Source organism: Aphelocoma coerulescens, unplaced genomic scaffold (genome assembly GCF_041296385.1).
Source record: "Aphelocoma coerulescens isolate FSJ_1873_10779 unplaced genomic scaffold, UR_Acoe_1.0 HiC_scaffold_77, whole genome shotgun sequence".
NCBI lineage: Eukaryota > Metazoa > Chordata > Aves > Passeriformes > Corvidae > Aphelocoma > Aphelocoma coerulescens.
In genome coordinates, this window is record NW_027184063.1 from 1,673,617 (window position 1) to 1,696,710 (window position 23,094).

A 23,094-nucleotide genomic window follows, 5' to 3' on the forward strand; every position below is an offset into this window, starting at 1 on the left:
GGAAAACCTTCCCCCAGTTGCCTGCCTGAGCTCCACTTGTGCTGTCTGAGTGTACCAGGAGCAGCCAGGCCTGTGCGTGGGGGCTCTCGAGGAGCCATTGCTGCCCCGCTGCCCTGGGTTTGTGGCCGTGTGGCAGAGGGACAAGGCTGGAGAGTCAGGATTTGTCAGTGCAATCCCTCCTAGAAAGGCTTGGTAGCAGTTTTACTCTCAGTTCCACAGGACAGCGATGGCAGGAGTGAGTTTTAGGAAAGATTTTCCTACCCACACATCATTCCTGCTTCTCTGAGGTCAGAAATCCCCAGCATTTCTGCTGCACTCCACCTTTGCCACTGAGAGAGGTGAGAGGCAAAGGATTCCCTGTGGCTCAGGGCAAGCTGAGGGGCTGCATGGGCTTGTTCCCAACTGCCCTGGGCTTGCCCCTTTGGCTGCAGTCAGAGCACAATCACACTCCCGGCTCACCCTGGCATAAACCAGACCCTGCCCAGAGCACAGGGATCCCTGAATGTCTCACCCTCTCTAAAGGTCTCTGAGCAAGGTCTCAGCACGCCCTTCTGCCAGGGATACTCACGCTGCCCTTGGCAAACCCAGCAGCATTTCCTCAGCTGTGGCATCTCTGCACTTCCCCGGGGGACATTCAGGGCACGCCGAGAGGCTCTGGCACAGATTTGCACCCAGGAGGGCAGCTCAGAGCTTGGAAGGACACAGTGAGGAGAGCTCTGGGTGTACCCATGATGGTATCTCCAGGAGGGAGGCTCAGCTCATTCCCCTTTCCCATGGACTGCTTTGCCCACAGCCCCACAGGGCACAGGGAAGCTTGGACATCCCATTCCCATGGACAGCCTTGTCTGGCAGGAATCCCAAGGGCAGAGCCTGACTCAGCTGCTGCAGATCCCAGAGCCCCCCTGAGAGCACCAGATTAACAGTGACAATGTGAGAGGGGTAATAATAATAACAATAACAAGGACAATAGCAGAGACTCAGAATGTTCTGTCATTCTGGGATTCCAACTCCTGTTCTGCTTCTCTCATCCCGCAACCTTCCCATCCTGCTCCAAGCAGGAAATCCAAACAGGCTCAGGAACGCTCCTGATCTTGACAGCAATCCCTGGCTTACCTTCTTTTGGGAAGTGCCTCCGGAGCTGTGGCCAGGCTGGTGTGGAGCTGGGAGCAGCCCTGCCCCAGCCAGCAGCTCTCAGCAGCAGCACCTGCCCTGCTCAGGGTCACTCCTTCCCCCCGCAGCTCCTCCCCCAGCGCTGGCAGCAGCTCCCCGGGCCGGCTGAGAGCTGCCCCTGGCAGGCAGCAGAGTCCCTGCCCCAGCACAGCGCCCTGGGCTGCAGGACCCTGCTCTGCAGGAAAGCCCTGGGCACCCCTGGCTGTAGCCCTGGCTGAGAGGTCACTGCTGTCCTCACACACATTCCCCTGGCCAGGTACAGCTCTCCCAACCCCCTATGGCTCCTCAGTCCCAGACACCAACCACCATCTATGGAGCTCCCCATCAGTGCCATGGAGACTCTCAAGGCCACCCCCAGCCCCACAGAATCCCCTTTGTCCCCATCAGATCCGACACCACCTCTAAAGTGACCACTTCTGGGCACTGCCAGGGCCGTGCCACCCTGCAGATCCCTGCAAACCACAGTGGTGTCTTCGAGGCCACAACCCGAGTCTCAGACAGTTTCCCACTCTTTATGTCTGGAGCTGACCAAGAAATGCCCCATGGTGGGGTGCCCCTTTCCTGCAGTCACCGCAATGACCAACGTCAAACTGAGCCCTCGCTGAGGCTTTCCCCAGGAGAAGCAGCATTTGTTCCCCCACAGGGCAGCCTGTTCTTTTGGGGGGCAGTGGGCACAGGGGCAACAGCAGCCCTGAAGGAAGCGGGATTGCCTGCGGAACAGCCTGACGCCAAACAGACTTCAGTGTCACAAAGGCAGAGGAGAGGGGGTCTCTAGGAGGCCAAGCCCGGCAGAGCTGTCTGTCCTGGCAGGTTTCATCTGGGAACAGTCCTTGGATACACAGAAATTTGGAAGAGGAATCTCAGTTTTGGCCATGGGCCCCTGGAGGAGAAGGACGGATCTGTTCCATAGGAAGGAAAGCACGGAGGCCCAGAGCTCCAGGGGCAGATGAGAAGCGACTCTCAACATTCCAAGATCAGCTGGAGCTGTCAGGTGGTCACCAGGAGGCCAAGCCAGCCAGAACTGTTCCAGGTTCCCTTGCTTCCATAGGCACCTCAATGTCACAAAAATGTCCTTGGTTCCATGCGGCCCAGCAGTGTCACAATGGACCCTGTGATTCCATGAGGACCTGCAGGAGCACAATGGTCTCCTTGGATCCATGGGGCCTCTCAGAATCACACTGGCCCCTTGCTTCCATGGGGCCCAGCAGTGCCCCGATGATCCCCTTGCATCCAATTCCAAAATTACAGGGCTCCCAAGCAAAAATGCAGGAAAAGGAGGAACAGGTCTTTACTATAAAATACAGAGAGAGCACAACAGAACAAACAACACCACGGGAACAGAAGGTTCCCACTCGCTGAGCACAAACCATCATGGGATACTGCATCCCTGACTCAGCCCCAAGACAGGTTTGAGAAATGAGCCTTGTGGGAGCCCACCTGGCACAGAGGATTTTCCATCTGGCAACGCGGGGGATGCTCTGGGGGCTGCTGAGAGACTGAAATGTTGTGGTTCACAGCTGAGACTTTGTCAGGAAGGGCTTTTTGCCCATTATGGCAGAACTGTATAAAGGAGCTGCCACCACCCAAGCACCCCCTGTCCCTGAATGTGCCTCCTGAGGGGAACTTTGGCCTGCAAGTTGAGCTAAGGGACCTTGAGATCAGGGAAAGGGGGACTCTTAGCCAGGGATCTCAGGTCTAGGGAGAAGGAAACAAGGCTGAGGGAGGAGAATGAATCCACCAGAAAGCCAAGGCCAGAGCTGTCCTAAAAATCAGCCCTGGCTGGAGGAGGCCCCAGCCCCCAGACCCATTTGCTGAGGCCAGGTTTGCACCCCCATCCCCCAACCAAGGGGGCAGGAGGAGAGTTTGGGGGTGTGAGGTACACCCTGCCCAGGGGGAGTGAACACCACCCCCCTTACCCAGACTGGCTCCGCTGTGAAACCCCCACCCCGGGAAGGCCACACACACAGGGGACAGTGTCACACTTGCCCCTCCCAAGGGGAGGTCTCTGTCCCTGTCACTCCCTTGCTCTCCCCCCTCTTCTCTTTCACAGGCTGGGGTCTTTGCCAAATGTGAGAATCATTTTCCTCTTCGTCCCTGTCACCTCTGTGACATCTACACAGAGTTTATCCTTCCTTTAAATCATCTGTATTGGGCCGAACTTTCACTTTTCTTTGACAGGAACCTGCCAGCAGCTGAGCTGGAGCTGTGCGGGAACCGCTGGACCTTTGAATTGCCACCATCACTGCTTGTGCTGTTGGTTCATTCATGGTTGGGGTTTGTTTGTGTTTTCATCACAAGTGACTTGTGGGAAGAGCAAACATTCCTCCAAGCATTTTCGGTAGAGTTAAGTTTGATTTCTGCCAAGTTTATTTTGTCCGGTGCCCAGGGGATGCTCAAGGGGTCTCTGTGCCTCTCTCCCTGGGGGATGCTGGGGAGGGGCTTGGTGGGGCTGTCCCTGTCCCTCTCACTCCACGGCATTCCCAAGGCAGTGTCCCTGTCCCTTTCAGCCTTGGGGATGCTCAGGCATCTCCATCCCTCTTGCCCCAGGGAATGCTTGTTCGGGACTGCGGACCAAGGGCTCTGTGTCCCTCACACTGCTGAGTGTGCTCAGGGGCTCTCCAACCTTCTCATACCTGGGGATGCCGGGGGAGTCTCTGTCCTTCTCACCCCTGGGGTGACCCAGCCCAAGCACCATCGTGGTGAGAGCGACACAGACACCCCCAAACCCACACAAGCACCTCCCAAGGATCCCAAGGGAAGAAGGACAGAGACCCTCACCAGGCACTGAGTGGGGTGAGAGGGACAGAGACCATCCCCACTGCCCCGAATCATTCCCAGACAAGAGAGGCTTGGAGACCCCCCTCGGGACTCCCCAGGTAGGAGAGGGATAGAGAAACTAAACTTGGGGGGCAGCTGGGTCGTCCAAGATCCAGGTGCTGCCACGCTGCCCATACATTCCACAAGAGCATTCCGGGAAGGCGGCCCTGAATGTGACCCTTGGCGGTCAGGCATCAGCCTTCACATCCCTGGCGGAGCAGAGACAGAGAGGACGAGAGACTTTCCCCCTCTTATTCCTGTGGAAGGGTGAACCCCAGCTGCCCTTTTCTTCTGCTGCCTCCTCATCTCCTCGGCTGAGGATGTCAAACTCCCCAGGAGCAGGAAGAAGCCCATTCCGGGTTTCCTTGTGTCTGCAGCCTGGAACATCCACTCCCAGCAGAGCACTTGGTGAAAGCCCTGCTGAATGACAGCAGGAGGAGGTTTGTGAGAAAGGCAGGAAATTGTATTTTGATAGGAAATCACAATTCCAAATTCTTTCTTTCTGTCACATTCATTTTCAGTCAGTTCTGGTCTGGTTTCCAGAGTGCCACCTTCTCAGCTGATTGTATTTGTGTTCTCCTTCCTCTTCTGCCTTTCTTTGCCTGCTCTGTTTGTCTCTCAGTGTCTCTCTGGAGCCAGGGCAGCTCCCACCAAAGGCCCTCCCCTGATTTTGTTCCCAATCCACCAGCTAAAACAACCATGGATGAGGTGATGAAGGCTGGCAGTGAAATGTCACTGGAAGATCTTGCTGCACTTGGCTTTTGGCTCCTTCCTGAGAGCTTTGCCTTCAAGGGCAGGAACATCTTCTCCTTGCTGGGAACTGGAATTCCAGATCCCTGGAGGGCATGCCGTGGATGCCAGAGGGGCATTCCTGAGGCTTGCATTTTGCTGGTCCTGCTGTGCCTCCCACGGGAGCTGTGCAGGGCCAGGGGACAAGGTGCAGCAGCTGGGTGGGCTCCCAGAGCAGACAGCAAAGGCTGCTTTGCTGGACATTTCCCAGCACATTCCCAGCTGGAAGCAGAGGGAGGAAGGAAAGGCAAGCGAGTCCCTGCCAGAAGCCCAGAAGGATTGGGGTGGGAAGGGACCCTGCCCGTGGGTTAGTGGGCTGAAAGCCAAGTGGAGCAAGACCTTACAATGCCATCTCCCTGCCAGCCTGTGCTGCTGACAGGAGCAGGGTGCCACTTTAGCCCTCTGTGGGTGAGACCAAACTGTGCATTCCACTCCCCTTATCTCATTTCTGATGAGCTGTTCATGATGGGTCCTTTGCAGGAGCTGCCCAGTGCACCCCCGACCCCTCAGGCTATGAGGAGCTGGCTGTTAAATGAGATAAGGAAGGAGAGGCAAACCCTGGGAGGCAGGGCAGTGTTTCTTTTTCTGCACACCAATGACTCAGCTGTGATAACTCCCTGCGGGGTAGCAGCAGCAGCACAGTCCCACCCAGCCTGAGGGCTCACCTCTGCTGATGGGCCATCATGGACTGAATGGCCCCAGCACAATGGGCAGCTGCAAGGACTGAGACCATCAAGGCTCCCAAAATATCCCATGACTCCCAGGATGACATCATTCCATTGTGAAACTGCCCACCCTGGGGGAGGGGCGGAGCATTCCCACCTGAACCTGAGCATATAAAATCTGGGTTTGGGGCCTTCTGCCAACACTCAAGAGATCCAGGGCAGGAGCAGAACTCCAACAGGACTGTGGCCACTGCTGTCGACAAGACTGCACCCATCACTTGGACAGGACAGTGTGTCTACCACTGCGACCAACAGGTTTTGTTTTCTTTCCTTTTGCTTTGCATGCAGCGGGACCAGGTGGTGCTCAGCACAGGAACTAACCACCACCGTTCTGCTCTTGTCCCAGGGTGCCTGGTTATACTCAGCCTTTGTGGGTTACAGCTGTATCATGGTATTTCTTCTCATCTCTTTGGTGAATTGTAACTTTCACCTTAATCTCTCTTGGGGTAGATCAGTGGGGTTCATTTCTCGCGCCAGTTAAATCCAGCACGGTATTTGAGAGGATTTTACAGTCATGATATGCCCGGTGACTTCTAGAGAAGGACTAAGCCAACCTCTAAGAAGAACTAAGCCAACCCCTAAGTCAACACACTCACGCCTTGTTTTTCCCTCCAAACCAGGATTTCCCACTCCCAAGCCTTGGCCAGATGGATGCGAAGGCTCTGAGAAAGAGGAAGATGCCCCAGGACACCCAGACAGGTGAGGAGGAAGTCCCTGCCCCTTTTCCCTCTCTCCTGCTCCATCTCCCAGCCCAGCATCACCCCCGGCTGCAGGACAACCCTGCTGCCGAGGCCGTCCTGCCGGGGACGGATAGGGGGAATCTCCTTCCCCTTCCTTGTGGCACAGAGTCAAATCCCATCCTCTCCTTGTCCTTCCTCCCCCAGACAAGGAGCTGAGGATGGAGCCCCGGGAGCACAAATCTCCACGGCAACACCTGGTGGAAGAGGCCATTTTGAGCAGCTCAACAGTGGAGGAAAGGCCCCGGAGATCCCAGAGGAGGAGGGGCTGCAAATGCAGCCCAGGGAGTGGTGTGGAGGAAAGACCCACCCTGTGCCAGGAAGGCGGCCAGAGATCCAGCCAGCCTTCAACCTTGGTGGTCCATGAGCAGCATCACGCTAGGGAGAAACGCTACAAGTGCTTGGAATGTGCGAAGAGCTTCAGCCGGAGCACCGACTTGATCCACCACCGGTTGATCCATACTGGGGAACGGCCCTATGTGTGTGGGGAATGTGGGAAGAGCTTCAGACAGAGCTCCAGCCTGATTCACCACCAGAGGATCCACACTGGCGAGAGGCCCTACGAGTGTACCGAGTGTGGGAAGAGCTTCAGGCAGAGATGTCACCTTATCAACCACCAGAAGATCCACACTGGCGAGAGGCCCTACGAGTGTCCTGAGTGTGGGAAGAGCTTCCGGCAGAGATGTCACCTTATCTACCACCAGAGTATCCACACTGGGGAGAGGCCCTACAAGTGTCCTGAGTGTGGGAAAAGCTTTATCCAGAGGTCTCACTTGACCAGACACCAACGGTGCCACCAGTAAGGGATGCCCTACGAGTGCCCCGAGTGCGGGAAGAGCTTTGTGCACTGCTCCAACTTCATCTCGCAGCAGAGGATCCAGGTCGAGTGATCCACAGTGACCCCCATTGGGCAGAGACCTGGTGACCCCTGTTCCAGATGATCCCCATTGTGGGGGGAGGATGTTTGAGAGATTTATTTCCCTTCTCATTCTCGTGCTCTGATTTCATTGCTAAGAAATGCAATCCCTGTCCCCAGACTGGGTCTGCTTTTCCGTGCTGGTGATCAAGGCGGAAGCTCTCCTGGCCCTTATCTCAGCTCCTGGGCCTTATCTCAGCCAACCAAAGAAGTCACTAAACAATTTTGAGCCACTCTGAGCTTTTCTTGCTGATGACTGCCCAGGTGCCAGGCAAATCTGCTGCACCCAGACCTCCCCGCCTGGGCGCCCCCTCACCTCCAGTGCCCTCCGGGAGCCAAATTAAGGGAGAGAGGGGAGAATTCAGCACCTGCCGAGAGCTGGGGTTGGGGCAGCTGGGGCCATACTGGTGGCACTGATGGTGCTGGGAGCCCCCCTGGCCACAGGCATGGAGCTCTGAGGTGAGCCGAGGGGGTGGGAAGAGGAGTCCAGGTATGGTGGGAAAGGTACGGAGAGGAGGGAAAATGGGTGTGTGGGACCCATAAAATGAGTTGGAGGGGGAGTGGGACCCCCTAAAGCAAGAATGGGAAGGGGGCTGAGGACTGGGGGATGATGGGAGAGGCATGGGAAAGCTTAGAAATTGGGGAATGGAAGGGTGGGATCCCAAAACTGGGCCGGACGGGGGCCGGGGATTGGGAGGATTGTGTGAAAAGGGTTGGGAAAGGGTTAAAAGGGGGGACTGGGACCCCCAAACTGATGGGGGCAGGGGCTGGCAGCTGGGGATTGATGGGAAAGGAGGGGAGAAAACAGAAAAAGGGTGGAAATGAGGGTGGGACTGCAGGAAGTAAGGTCCCATGGCAGCCGTGGAGCAAGGGGTTGTGGAGTGGGGATCCAGGGTGGCTCCCTGAGCTCTTGGCTTGCTGTGGGGTGTTGGGTTTCAGGGGGAGCACCCCCTGACCTGTGTCCTGTATACACAGAGCTCTTCCAGCACATGGTAAAGTCCAACTGTTGTTTCATTAATGGTACAGACCAGGTGGGGTTTGTGGTGAGGTTCAGCTAAAGCTTGGAGCAGCTCCTGCACTTGGACAGCAATGTGGGGCACTGCGTGGGGGACACGCTGTATGGGGAGAAACAGGTCCAGTGCTGGAACACTGTCCTGGGGTGATGTTATGAGGCTGCTTTATTCCTTAACCCTCCGCTCAATGCCCAAGGACGCTGTGTCTTTAGGATGGACCTGGGGGTGGGGCCAGAGCCACGGGACGCGAGTGAGGGTCAGTTCAACAGCTAGAGCCCAACGGCTCAGGGGCTCCTGGGTCTCGGCAGGGTCTGGGAGGGAGTGAGCTGGGAGCGCTGTGCGACTCAGGTTTTTGGTTTTCTGGCTAGCTGGAAGAAGGTTCTGTTGGGTTTTCTTGTTCATTTTCCCTTCCCTCCCCCTTGCCTCACTGCCTCCCTTCCCTTCCCACCAGTCCAGGGAGCCTGCTGGTTTGCCCCAGTGGGCCTGCGGGGTGGCTCCAGCTGGTCTGAGCCTGTGCGTCTGTTCCCTCTCCAGGAATTTGTTGTATTTCATGGTTTCTTCCCCTATTCTACCGTGCTTTGTTTGGTGTTAATAAACAGTTTGGGGTTTTTTTTCCACTTTCAGTTCTTGTGACCCACTTGTCTTACTGCTGGAGGAAAACGGGAGGCCCTTTTCCCTTTGGAGGACACACTCATTCCAGAGTGTTTCCTCCTGAAGTCTTGTCTCCAAAAACAAGACATAAATTTGGTGCCCAACTTAAGGGTCACGTGGAAGCGGAAAAACATATTAAAATCATTTTGGTTTGACTCACTTTTGTATTGAGGTACAGCAGTAAGACTGTCCAGAAACTGAGAGCTTCAGGGCCCCTTGTCATCCCTTGGTCGATACTTAGATCAAGTGACAGGGACCCCAAATGCCTCGCTTCAGTGCCATCCAGAATATACCATCGCTTGCAGCGTCCCAGATTTGGACCATCCAACTTAATATAGTTTCATCAGGCCGTTGGGTGTAATCCTTCCTCAGGGTACGAAGGCCCTCTATGGACAGGGACTCGGTAATGATTTCAGGTTCCACTTGCTCTGCTGGCTGTGAAGGTCCTGGCTGCCCATCATCATCCAGCGGGCAAATGGATTTGGCTTTGTGTTTCTTTCTCTGGACAGGGGCAATTGTTGTTGGTTTAGGCTCCCCATCTGCTTTAGCTGCAGCTGGAGTGATTGGGGTGTCTGCTGCCTTATTCTCCTGCCCCTCTGGCTGTATCTTCTGCCCTACAGAATCCAGCAGCGTGCGGTTAGCATTAGCCAGGACCCAGCACATGGCAATGAGCTTTTCCTTTTCATCAGTGTTGTTATTGCAGTTTTCCTTCAGATACTTCCCCACCTCAGCTGGATTCTGAATTTGTTCAGGGGGGAGGTTCCAGGCTCCTGGGTCAGAAAAGTGCTTCAGGGTCAGGCCTATGTCCTCCCATACCCCACAGCACTTAGGATTTTCTGCAACTGGGGCAGGTGTCTGGGCAACCCCTCTGGAAATCTCAGCCCTTATTTTAGACAAACTGGAGACCACATTGAGAAACCCTGCAAGATAACATAACAAGGAGGTGGCATCTTTGACATCCAGGGGAAACTGGACACTTTCAAAAGGTGACGTGCCAGATCTGAAGGGGAAGAAGGAGATGAAGGGCTGGGAATTATCATCCCCTGCTTTTCCCCTAACAAGCTGGGTGTAATTTCTAATACATTCCAAAAGGAAACTACCAAGGCCAGAATGGGAAAACAACATGACATACACCTTCTCCATGGCTTCCATTACTCCAGCAAAACTTCGATGAATCACTGGCACCAGGCATATTAAAATGGCAGTGCTGATTCTTATTCCTGACTTCTAAAAGTGTAAGCCAGGGACCCAACTGCCCATAGCTGTGGACATGTGTTGCAGTGGGGATACTGTAACATGCCTATACCAAACCAGGAGTCCCGTGGAATAGAAATATATACAGACGGATTCTTGATAGATATTTCAGAGATGTTTATTTCCCCAGCCGCACGGCCGGGCTCTGCTGAGGAACATTTAGAGTCACAGGGAACCGAGGGTCCTTGCCCGCGCAGGAAACACAAACCAACCCATGGGGAATGAGGCTGACCGGGGCAGGGTGTCGGAGTCTCCTCTTCCCGCCATGTAGCCCCGGGAGCCCTGAGGGGAGGCACGGGGTTTCCCTGCCCCTGGTCAGCCTCATCCCCATGGGTTGGTTTGTGTTTCCCTGCGCGGGCAAAGGAGCTCGGGTGCTGACTGTAAGAGTTCCTGGGCAGAGCCCGGCCATGCGGCTGGGGAAATAAACATATCTGAAACATCTAGCAAGAATCCGTCCATATATATTTGTTTTCCACGGGACTCGTGGTTTGATATAGGCGTGTTGCAGTATCCCCACTGTAACAGCAGGGAAACCCCGTGTTTCTGTGCCCTCAGGGCCCCTCTCCCAGGGCTACATGGCAGGGGGAGGAGACCCCGACATTTCCCCCGTTTTATTTTAATAAACGGAGAATGAAGACAACTGGATAAACATAACAAGAACAGTTTCAAAACAAAACAAGCCACCCTCCTGAGTCTTTAAATGTCCAAACAGATTCTGTAGAACATCTTAGGGCTGACAGAAGGGAGACAGAACTCTCTGAGCATGCTTTGTAGGGAAACTGAGGCAGGAGAGGGTTTAATTTCTTCCCTCCCCCTTTTCATCCCCCTCTCGGCATTGGAAAGGGATTTTTGGGGAAACAATTGGCAAAGGTATGGTTTTGTGAGGGAAACCATGGATGGAAAAACGGATTTGGAATACACTGGGGGTAATAGGACATAGGGTAAAAGGGAAAGGTGGGATTAGGAAAGGGAGACTGTAGGGGGGCCTACCAAGGAGATATTGTCTAACATGACTACGATTTTTAGCATATATACTGCCTTTCACAGGAACACCATCAGGCCCAGTGACCTGCGATGCTTGTAACCCTTTTCTACCTTGTATGATTTTGAATTCCACCACCTCTCCATCTCCCAAGCTTGGGATGCATTTTTCAGGGTTATTCTTTTTAATAGCAGTTCTATGCACCAATATGTCTTGCTGGTTATCACATCTTGTTATAAAACCGTAATTTTGTTTAACATTATACCATTTCACTATCCCTAAGTTCTTAGCTACTATGGTCTTTTCCTTTTTCCGAGTGGCTGCTGTTTTGTGTCTCGCTGTGTCTTTGCTCTCTCTTTTGGTCGCTCCCATTTTGGAATTGTCGGCGCTGCTGGTTCCTGCGCGCCTTTCCCGGGATCACATTCGGGGCCGCGCGGGCCGGGCCAAGCCGCGCCGCTCTGTTTGCCATGCCTCGCCTCCTCTGGTCGCAGCTTTGCTGCCGCTGCCTGGGGCTGCACCCACGTCTCTGCGCCCCCAAGCGATGACCCCCCCGTGCCCTGCTCCAGCGCGCGTTTCGGCTGGGCGCAGCTCCGCTCTACCGCCACCGCCACCAGCCGCCGCCCGCGCGCCGCCCCTCTCGTTCGGGCGTTCACGGGGCTCGCTCCACCACGCGCTGCACGGGGCCGGGCGGGCACCGCTGGGCAGTGCCGCTCCCGCCGCTCCCCGCTCCACCACTGACACTGCGGCTCGCGTGCCTCTGCCCGTGCGCGGGAGCTGCCTCGCTGCTGCTCGCAGAGCGCTCGGTGCACGTGGCCTGGGTCGCACGGTCCCTGAGCCAGGATTCCCTTCACCAGGACACAGCTGACATTGCTCAACAGTCTTGGTAATTAAATAATATTCACGAAAATACTGTTCCATTGGCATATATTTTGACTCAAATATTAACTGTGTCCAAACGGTCTTCCAAAAGCCCTTGGTAAGAGCTAAATCCCAAGAAACATAGAAAAAGTTCTTAAACAACCATGCCAGGAAGTGTTTCAGTTCTTTTTGAGCTTGAATCAAGCTAAAATTTACAAATCGTTGTTCAAGAATCATTTTAAGTTTAAGATAAATGTCCATATGCGGCTCTGAAAGCCAAGAGTCTTCCCACGGTTCCTCCATAGTTTAGATATGGAATAGCAAAACAAAGCCAAGAAGAGGAATCCAAAGTTTCTAGGGTTTACTCACACAAATCGGTTGCTTAGGGATTGGGGATTGTTCTGCTCACAGTTCCCCACCATTTTGTTGCAGTGGGGATACTGTAACACGCCTATATCAAACCAGGAGTCCCGTGGAAAAGAAATACATATAGACGGATTCTTGATAGATGTTTCAGAGATGTTTATTTCCCCAGCCACATGGCCAGGCTCTGCCCAGGAACTGTTACAGGCAGGAGGAACCGAGGGTCCTTGCCTGCGCAGGAAACACAAACCAACCAATGGGGAACGAGGCTGACCAGGGGCAGGGAAACCCCGTGTCTCCCCTCAGGGCTACATGGCGGGGGGAGGAGACCCCGACAGACATGTACTTATGGCTAGCTTCCACAGAAAAATTATTAAATCAAACAGCATGGTCTTACTGCTGTACCTCAATACAAAAGTGATTCAAACCAAAATGGTTTTGATTTTTTTCCCCCAATTCCACGTGCCCCTTAAGTTGGGTGCCAAATTTATGTCTCGGTTTTGGAGACAAGACTTCAGGAGGAAACACTCTGGAATGAGTGTCTCCTCCAAAGGGAAAAGGACCTCCCCATTTCCTCCACCAGTAAGACAAGTGGGTCACAAGAACGTAAAGTGGGAAAAACCCCAAACTGTTTATTAACACCAAACAAAGCAGGGTAGAACAGGGGAAACAAACCCCGAAATACAACAAATTCCTGGAGAGGGAACAGACACACGGGCTCGGACCAGCCGGGGACACCCCGCGGGCCCGCTGGGGCCACCCTGCAGGCTCCCCGGACAAGAGGGAAGGGAAGGGAGGCAGTGAGGCAAGGGGGAGGGAAGGGAAAAAGAACAAGAAAACCCAACAGAACCTTCTTCCAGCTAGCCACAACACCAAAAACCCAAGGAGCCGCACAACGCCCCCGGCGCACACCCTCCCAGACCCTGTCGAGACCCAGGAGCCCCTGAGCCGTTGGGCTCTAGCCATTGAACTGACCCTCACCCGTGTCCCATGGCTCTGGCCCCACCCCCAGGTCCATCCTAAAGACACAGCATCATTGGGCATTGAGCAGAGGGTTAAGGAATAAAGCAGCCTCATAACATCACCCCAGGACAGTGTTCCAGTAGCGGGCCTGTTTCTCCCCATACAGTGTGTCCCCCACGCAGTGCCCCACATTGCTGTCCAAGTGCAGGAGCTGCTCCAGGCTGGAGCTGAACCTCACCACAAACCCCACCTGGTCAGTACCATTAATGAAACAACAGTTGGACCTTACCATGTCCTGGAAGAGCTCTGTGTATGCAGGACACAGGTGAGGGGGTGCCCCCCCAGCAGCCCCCAGCACCCCACAGCAAGCCAAGAGCTCAGGGGGCCACCCCAGATCCCCACTCCACAACCCCTTGCTCCATGGCCGCCATGGGACATTCCTTCCCGCAGTCCCACCCTCATTTCCACCCTTTTTCTCTTTTCTCCCCTCCTTTCCCATCAATCCCCAGCTGCCAGCCCCTGCCCCCATCAGTTTGGGGGTCCCAGTCCCCCCTTTTAACCCTTTCCCAACCCTCTTCACACAATCCTCCTAATCCCCGGCCCCCTCCTGCCCAGTTTTGCGATCCCACCCTTCCATTCCCCAGTTTCTAAGCTTTCCCATGCCTCTCCCATCATCCCCCAGTCCTCAGCCCCCTTCCCATTCTGTCTTTAGGGGGTCCCACTCCCCCTCCAACTCCTTTTATGGGTCCCACACACCCATTTTCCCTCCTCTCCCCACCTTTCCCACCATACCTGGACTCCTCTTCCCACCCCCGTCGGCTCACCTGAGAGCTCCATGCCTGTGGCCAGGGGGCTCCCAGCACCACCAGCGCCACCAGTATGGCCCCAGCTGCCCCATCCCAAGCTCTGGGCACGTGCTGAAACCTCCCCTCTCTCCCTTATTTTGGCTCCCGGGGGGCACTGGAGGTGAGGGGGGCCCAGGTGGGGAGGTCTGGGTGCAGCAGATCTGCCTGGCACCTGGGCACTCATCAGCGAGAAAAGCTCAGAGTGGCTCAAAATTGTTTAGTGACATCTTTGGTTGGCTGAGGAAAGGCCCAGGAGCTGAGATAAGGACCAGGAGAGCTCCTGCCCCAACCACCAGCACGGAAAACCAGACCCAGTCTGGGGACAGGGATTGCATTTCTTAGCAATGAAATCAGAGCACGAGAATGAGAAGGGAAATAAATCTCTCAAACATCCTCCCCAACAATGGGGATCATGTGGAACAGGGGTCACCAGGTCTCCGCCCAACGGGGGTCACTGTGGATCACCCCACAGGGATCCTCTGCTGCGAGATGAAGTTGGAGCAGTGCACAAAGCTCTTCCTGCACTCGGGACACTCGCAGGGCTTCCCTTACTGGTGGCACCGTTGGTGTCTGGTTAAGTGAGAGCTCTGGATAAAGCTCTTCCCACACTCAGGACACTTGTAGGGCCTCTCCCCAGTGTGGATCCTCTGGTGGCAGATAAGGTGACATCTCTGCCTGAAGCTCTTCCCACACTCAGGACACTCATAGGGCCTCTCCCCAGTGTGGATTCGTTTGTGACTGGTGAGGCTGCAGCTGTACCTGAAGCACTCCCCGCAGTCGGGGCAGCGGAAGGGCCTCTCATCTGTGTGGATTCGATTGTGCCTGGTGAGGCTGCAGCTGTACCTGAAGCACTCCCCGCAGTCGGGGCAGCGGAAGGGCCTCTCATCTGTGTGAATCCGCTGGTGCAGGAGAACTCTGGAGCTGGTCTGAAATGTCTTCCCACATTCGCCACACTCGTAGGGCCTCTCGCCAGCGTGGATCTTCTGGTGGCGAATCAGGCTGGAGCTCTGTCTGAAGCTCTTCCCACATTCCCCACACACATAGGGCTGTTCCCCAGTATGAATCAACCGGTGTTGGATCAGGTTGGAGCTATGTCTGAAGCTCTGCCCACATTCCCCACACACATAGGGCCGTTCCCCAGTATGAATCAACCGGTGTTGGATCAGGTTGGAGCTCTGTCTGAAGCTCTGCCCACATTCCCCACACACGTAGGGCCGTTCCCCAGTATGGATCAACTGGTGGTGGATCAGGTCGGTGCTCTGGCTGAAGCTCTTCGCACATTCCAAGCACTTGTAGCGTTTCTCCCTAGCGTGACGCTGCTCATGGACCACCAAGTCTGAATGCTGGCTGGATCTCCGGCCACCTTCCCGGCGCAGGGTGGGTCTTTCCTCCTCACAGCTCCCTGGGCTGCGTTTGCAGCCCCTCCTCCTGCGGGATCTCCAGTGGTTTTCCTCCCCATTGGATTCCTGCACTGTGGAGCTGCTCAAAATGGCCTCTTCCACCAGGTGTTGCCGTGGGGATTTGTCCTCCCTGGGCTCCATCCTCAGCTCCTTGTCTGGGGGAGGAAGGACAAGGAGAGGATGGGATTTGCCTCCGTGCCACAGGGAAGGGGAAGGAGATCCCCCCAGTCTGTCCCCGGCAGGACGCCGTCGGCAGTGGGGTTGTCCTGCAGCCGGGGGTGATGCTGGGCTGGGAGATGGAGCAGGAGAGAGGGGGAACGGGGCAGGGACTTCCTCCTCACCTGCCTGGGTGTTCTGGGGCATCTTCCTCTTTCTCACAGCCTCCGCCTCCATCTGGCCAAGGTTTGGGAGTGGGAAATCCTGGTTTGGAGGGAAAAACAAGGTGTGAGAGTGTTGGCTTAGGGGTTGCTCCTGCCCAAGTCCTTCTCTAGAAGTCACCGGGCGTATCATGACTGTAAAATCCTCTCAAATACCGTGCTGGTTTAACTGGCATGAGAAATGAACCCCACTGATCTGCCCCAAGAGGGATGAAGGTGAGAGTTACAATTCACCAAAGAGATGACAAGAAATACCATGATACAGCTGTAACCCACAAAGCCTGAGTATAACCAGGCACCCTGGGACAAGAGCAGAACGATGGTGGTTAGTTCCTGTGCTGAGCACCACCTGGTCCCGCTGCATGCAAAGCAAAAGGAAAGAAAACAAAACCTGTTGGTCGCAGTGGTGGAGAGGGTCCTGTCCAAGTGATGGGTGCAGTCTTGTCGACAGCAGTGGCCACAGTCCTGTTGGAGTTCTGCTCCTGCCCTGGATCTCTTGAGTGTTGGCAGAAGGCCCCAAACCCAGATTTTATATGCTCAGGTTCAGGTGGGAATGCTCCGCCCCTCCCCCAGGGTGGGCAGTTTCACAATGGAATGATGTAATCCTGGGAGTCATGGGATATTTTGGGAGCCCTGATGGTCTCAGTCCTTGCAGCTGCCCATTGTGCTGGGGCCATTCAGTCCATGATGGCCCATCAGCAGAGGTGAGCCCTCAGGCTGGGTGGGACTGTGCTGCTGCTGCTACCCCCGAGGGAGTTATCACAGCTGAGTCATTGGTGTGCAGAAAAAGAAACACTGCCCTGCCTCCCAGGGTTTGCTTCTCCTTCCTTATCTCATTTAACAGCCAGCTCCTCATAGCCTGAGGGGTCGGGGGTGCACTGGGCAGCTCCTGCAAAGGACCCATCATGAACAGCTCATCAGAAATGAGATAAGGGGAGTGGAATGCACAGTTTGGTCCCACCCACAGAGGGCTAAAGTGGCACCCTGCTCCTGTCAGCAGCACAGGCTGGCAGGGAGATGGCATTGTAAGGTCTTGCTCCACTTGGCTTTCAGCCCACTAACCCACGGGCAGGGTCCCTTCCCACTCCAATCCTTCCGGGCTTCTGGCAGGGACTCGCTTCCCTTTCCTTCCTCCCTCTGCTTCCAGCTGGGAATGTGCTGGGAAATGTCCAGCAAAGCAGCCTTTGCTGTCTGCTCTGGGAGCCCACCCAGCTGCTGCACCTTGTCCCCTGGCCCTGCACAGCTCCCGTGGGAGGCACGGCAGGACCAGCACCATGCGAGCCTCGGGAATGCCCCTCTGGCATCCACGGCACACCCTCCAGGCATCTGGAATTCCAGTTCCCAGCAAGGAGAAGATGTTCCTGCCCTTGAAGGCAAAGCTCTCAGGAAGGAGCCAAAAGCCAAGTGCTGCAAGATCTTCCAGTGACATTTCACTGCCAGCCTTCATCACCTCATCCATGGTTGTTTTAGCTGGTGGATTGGGAACAAAATCAGGGGAGGGCCTTTGGTGGGAGCTGCCCTGGCTCCAGAGAGACACTGAGAGACAAACAGAGCAGGCAAAGAAAGGCAGAAGAGGAAGGAGAACACAAATACAATCAGCTGAGAAGGTGGCACTCTGGAAACCAGACCAGAACTGACTGAAAATGAATGTGACAGAAAGAAAGAATTTGGAATTGTGATTTCCTATCAAAATACAATATCCTGCCTTTCTCACAAACCTCCTCCTGCTGTCATTCAGCAGGGCTTTCACAAAGTGCTCTGCTGGGAGTGGATGTTCCAGGCTGCAGACACAAGGAAACCTGGAATGGGCTTCTTCCTGCTCCTGGGGAGTTTGACATCCTCAGCCGAGGAGATGAGGAGGCAGCAGAAGAAAAGGGCAGCTGGGGTTCACCCTTCCACAGGAATAAGAGGGGGAAAGTCTCTTGTCCTCTCTGTCTCTGCTCCCACAGGGATGTGAAGGCTGATCCCAGACCCCCAAGGGTCACATTCAGGGCTGCCTTCCTGGAATGCTCGTGTGGATTGGAGGGGCAGCGTGGCAGCACCCGGATCTTGGACCACCCAGCTGCCCCCCCAAGTTTAGTTTCTCTGTCCCTCTCCTACCTGGGGAGTCCCGGGGCGGTCTCCAAGCCTCTCTTGTCTGGGAATGATTGGGGGGTGGGGATGGTCTCTGTCCCTCTCACCCCACTCAGTGCTTGGTGAGGGTCTCTGTAGTTCTCCCCTTTGGGATTCTCAGGAGGCGCGTGTGAGGGGTTTTGGGGGTGTCTGTGTCGCTCTCACCACGATGGTGCTTGGGCAGGGTCACTGCAGGGTTGAGAGGGACAGAGACTCCCCCAGCCTCCCCAGGTATGAGAAGGTTGGAGAGCCCCTGAGCACACTCAGCAGTGTGAGGGACACAGAGCCCTTGGTCCCCAGTCCCGAACAAGCATTCCCTGGGGCAAGAGGGATGGAGATGCCCGAGCATCCCCAAGGCTGAAAGGGACAGGGACACTGCCTTGGGAATGCCCTGGAGTGAGAGGGACAGGGACCAAGCGCCTCCCCAGCATCCCCCAGGGAGAGAGGCACAGAGACCCCTTGAGCATCCCCTGGGCACCGGACAAAATAAACTTGGCAGAAATCAAACTTAACTCTACCGAAAATGCTTGGAGGAATGTTTGCTCTTCCCACAAGTCACTTGTGATGAAAATGCGCACAAACCCCAACCATGAATGAACCGACAGCACAAGCAGTTATGGTGGCAATTCAAAGGTCCAGCAGTTCCCGCACAGCTCCAGCTCAGCTGCTGGCAGGTTCCTGTAAAAGAAAAGTGAAAGTTCGGCCCAATACAGATGATTTAAAGGAAGGATAAACTCTGTGTAGCTGCCACAGAGGTGACAGGGATAAAGAGAAAAATGATTCTCACATTTGGCAAAGGCCCCAGCCTGTGAAAGAGAAGAGGGGGCAGAGCAAGGGAGAGACAGGGACAGAGACCTCCCCTGGGGAGGGGCGAGTGTGACACTGTCCCCTGTGTGTGTGGCCTTCCCGGGGTGGGGGTTTCACACCAGAGCCAGTCTGGGTAAGGGGGGTGGTGTTCACTCCCCTGGGCTGGGGTTACCCCACACCCCCAAACTCTCCTCCTGCCCCCTTGGTTGGGGGATGGGGGTGCAAACCTGGCCTCAGCAAATGGGTCTGGGGGCTGGGGCCTCCCCCAGCCAGGGCTGGTTTTCAGGACAGCTCTGGCCTTGGCTTTCTGGTGGATTCATTCTCCTCCCTCAGCCTTGTTTCCTTCTCCCTAGACCTGAGATCCCTGGCTAAGAGTCCCCCTTTCCCTGATCTCAAGGTTCCTTAGCTCAACTTGCAGGCCAAAGTTCCCCTCAGGAGGCACATTCAGGGACAGGGGGTGCTTGGGTGGTGGCAGCTCCTTTATGCAGTTCTGCCATAATGGGCAAAAAGCTCTTCCTGACAAAGTTTCAGCCGTGAACCACAATATTTCAGTCTCTCAGCAGCCCCCAGAGCATCCCCGGTGTTGCCAGATGGAAAATCCTCTGTGGCAGGTGGGCTACCATAAGGCTCATTTCTCAAACCTGTCTTGGGGCTGAGTCAGGGATGCAGTATCCCATGATGGTTTGTGCTTGGCAGGTGGGAGCCTTCTGTTCCCGTGGTGTTGTTTGTTCTGTTGTGCTCTCTGTATTTTATAGTAAAGAGCTGTTCCTCCTTTTCCTGCATTTTTGCTTAGGAGCCCTGTAATTTTGGAATTGGATGCAAGGGGATCATTGAGGCACTGCTGGGCCCCATGGAAGTAAGGGGCCAGTGTGATTCTGAGAGGCCCCGTGGATCCAAGGAGACCATTGTGCTCCTGCAGGTCCTCATGGAATCACAGGGTCCATTGTGACACTGCTGGGCCCCTTGGAACCAAGGGCACCTTTGTGACACTGAGGAACCCCGTGGAACCAATGGAACCTGGAACAGCTCTGGCTGCCTTGGCCTCCTGGTGGCCACCTGACAGCTCCAGCTGATCTTGGAATGTTGAGAGTCACTTCTCATCTGCCCTTGGAGCTCTGGGGCTCTGTGCTTTCCTTCCTATGGAACAGATCTGTCCTTCTCCTCCAGGGGCCCATGGCCGAAACTGAGATTCCTCTTCCAAATGTCTGTGTATCCAAGGACGGTTCCCAGATGAAACCTGCCAGGACAATCAGATCTGTCTGGCTTGGCCTCCCAGGGACACCCTCTCCTCTGCCTTTGTACACTGGAGTGGAACCAGCAGACTCCGCAGGCAATCCCGCTTCCTTCAGGGCTGCTGTTGCCCCTGTGCCCACTGCCCCCCAAAAGAACAGGCTGCCCTGTGGGGGAACAAACGCGGCTTCTCCTGGGGAAAGCCTCAGCGAGGGCTCAGTTTGACGTTGGTCATTGCGGTGACTGCAGGAAAGGGGCACCCCACCATGGGGCATTTCTTGGTCAGCTCCAGACATAAAGAGTGGGAAACTGTCTGAGACTCGGGTTGTGGCCTCGAAGACACCGCTGTGGTTTGCAGGGATCTGCAGGGTGGCACAGCCCTGGCTGTGCCCGGGAGCGGTCACTTTGGAGGTGGTGTCGGATCTGATGGGGACAAGGGTGTACCCTGTGGGGCTGGGGGTGGCCTTGAGAGTCTCCATGGCACTGAGCAGGAGCTCCATAGATGTGGGTTGGTGTCTGGGGCTGAGGGGCCATAGGGGATTGGGAGAGCTGTACCTGGCCAGGGGAATGTGTGTGAGGACGGCAGTGACCTCTCGGCTGGGGCTGCAGCCAGGGGTGGCCAGGGCTGTCCTGCAGAGCAGGGTCCTGCAGCCCAGGGCGCTGTGCTGGGGCAGGGACTCTGCTGCCTGCCAGGGGCAGCTCTCAGCCGGCCCGGGGAGCTGCTGCCAGCGCTGGGGGAGGAGCTGTGGGGGGAAGGAGTGACCCTGAGCAGGGCAGGTGCTGCTGCTGAGAGCTGCTGGCTGGGGCAGGGCTGCTCCCAGCTCCACACCAGCCTGGCCACAGCTCCAGAGGAACTTCCCAAAAGAAGGTAAGCCAGGGATTGCTGTCAAGATTAGGAGCATTCCTGAGCCTGTTTGAATTTCCTGCTTGGAGCAGGATGGGAAGGTTGCGGGATGAGAGAAGCAGAACAGGAGTTGGAATCCCAGAATGACAGAACATTCTGAGTCTCTGCTATTGTCCTTGTTATAGTTGTTATTATTATTACTCCTCTGACATTGTCACTGCTATCTGGTGCTCTCAGGGGGGCGCTGGGATCTGCAGCAGCTGAGTCAGGCTCTGCCCTTGGGATTCCTGCCAGACAGGGCTGTCCATGGGAATGGGGTGTCCGAGCTTTCCAGTGCCCTGTGGGGCTGTGGGCAAAGCAGTCCATGGGAAAGGGGAATGAGCTGAACCTCCCTCCCGGAGATACCATCATGGGTACACCCAGAGCTCTCCTCACTGTGTCCTTCCAAGCTCTGAGCTGCCCTCCTGGGTGCAAATCTGTGCCAGAGCCTCTCGGCGTGCCCTGAATGTCCCCCGGGGAAGTGCAGAGATGCCACAGCTGAGGAAATGCTGCTGAGTTTGCCAAGGGCAGCGTGAGTATCCCTGGCAGAAGGGCGTGCTGAGACCTTGCTCAGAGACCTTTAGAGAGGGTGAGACATTCAGGGATCCCTGTGCTCTGGGCAGGGTCTGGTTTATGCCAGGGTGAGCCGGGAGTGTGATTGTGCTCGGACAGCAGCCAAAGGGGCAAGCCCAGGGCAGTTGGGAACAAGCCCATGCAGCCCCTCAGCTTGCCCTGAGCCACAGGGAATCCTTTGCCTCTCACCTCTCTCAGTGGCAAAGGTGGAGTGCAGCAGAAATGCTGGGGATTTCTGACCTCAGAGAAGCAGGAATGATGTGTGGGTAGGAAAACCTTTCCTAAAACTCACTCCTGCCATCCCTGTCCTGTGGAACTGAGAGTAAAACTGCTACCAAGCCTTTCTAGGAGGGATTGCACTGACAAATCCTGACTCTCCAGCCTTGTCCCTCTGCCACACGGCCACAAACCCAGGGCAGCGGGGCAGCAATGGCTCCTCGAGAGCCCCCAGGCACAGGCCTGGCTGCTCCTGGCACACTCAGACAGCACAAGTGGAGCTCAGGCAGGCAACTGGGTGAAGGTTTTCCCAGAGCAGGAACAAAGGTGGGGCAGTCCCAGCGGCACAGTCTGCAGGGAATGGCACAGGTTTGGCTCCAAGCAGCCTGTCCTGACTTGTCACTGTCCTTTCTCCATGAACAGGTGCCCATGGCCAGACACAGCAATGTCCAACAGCAGCTCCATCAGCCACTTCCTCCTGCTGCCATTGGCAGACACGCGGCAGCTGCAGCTCCTGCACTTCTGCCTCTTCCTGGGCATCTCCCTGGCTGCCCTCCTGGCCAACGGCCTCATCATCAGTGCTGGAGCCTGCAGCCAGCACCTGCACAGCTCCATGTTCTTCTTCCTGCTCAGCCTGGCCCTCAGCGACCTGGGCTCCATCTGCACCACTGTCCCCAAAGCCATGCACAATTCCCTCTGGGGCACCAGCCACATCTCCTACACAGGATGTGCTGCTCAGGTGTTTCTGATTGTCTTCTTTCTTGGAACAGAGGATTTCCTCCTCACCCTCATGTGCTATGACCGCTACGTGTCCATCTGCAAAGCCCTGCACTACGGGACCCTCCTGGGCAGCAGGGCTTGTGCCCACATGGCAGCAGCTGCCTGGGCCAGTGGCTTTCTCACTGCTCTGCTGCACACGGCCAATACATTTTCTCTGCCCCTATGCCAGGACAATGCCCTGGGCCAGTTCTTCTGTGAAATCCCACACATCCTCACGCTCTCCTGCTCCAACACATACCTGAGGGAATTTGGGCTTCTTGCATTTAGTACTTCTCCTTTTTTGGGTTGTTTTTTGTTCATGCTTTTCTCCTATGTGCAGTTCTTCAGGGCCGTGCTGAGGATCCCCTCTGAGCAGGGCTGCCACAAAGCCTTTTGCATGTGCCTCCCTCACCTGGCCGTGGTCTCTCTGTTTCTCAGCACTGGCACATTTGCTCACCTGAAGCCCCCCTCCATCTCGTCCCCATCCCTGGATGTGGTGGTGTCAGTTCTGAACTCGGTGGTGCCTCCAGCCCTGAACTCCCTCATCTACAGCCTGAGGAACCAGGAGCTCAAGGATGCCCTGAGGAAAATGATGACTGTATCTTTTCAGAAGCAATAAACTCTCTCTTTTCTGCCCCAGAACCTTCAGAATGT

At 55.6% G+C, this 23,094-nt stretch overlaps 1 protein-coding gene and 1 pseudogene across 2 annotated transcripts; both read left to right on the forward strand.

Annotated features, from left to right (window-relative positions):
- LOC138102480 (zinc finger protein 850-like) overlaps positions 1–23,094 on the forward strand; it is a 289,839-nt pseudogene that overhangs the window by 252,418 nt on the left and 14,327 nt on the right.
- On the forward strand, positions 20,172–23,059 carry LOC138102507 (olfactory receptor 14J1-like). 2 transcript variants are annotated; one of them, XM_069000205.1, is made up of 2 exons: positions 20,172–20,877; positions 22,105–23,059. In XM_069000205.1, the coding sequence occupies exon 2, from the start codon at positions 22,127–22,129 to the stop codon at positions 23,057–23,059; it is 933 nt and encodes a 310-aa protein (XP_068856306.1). In that variant the 5' UTR covers positions 20,172–20,877; positions 22,105–22,126. The 2 variants fall into 2 exon arrangements, with proteins under 2 accessions (XP_068856306.1, XP_068856307.1); XM_069000206.1 differs by having other exon boundaries at positions 20,172–20,420.

What these genes read in the sequence shown, in the direction of transcription:
- LOC138102507 (XM_069000205.1), top strand. Translation starts at nt 22,127, where the DNA reads ATGTCCAACAGCAGCTCCATCAGCCACTTCCTCCTGCTGCCATTGGCA.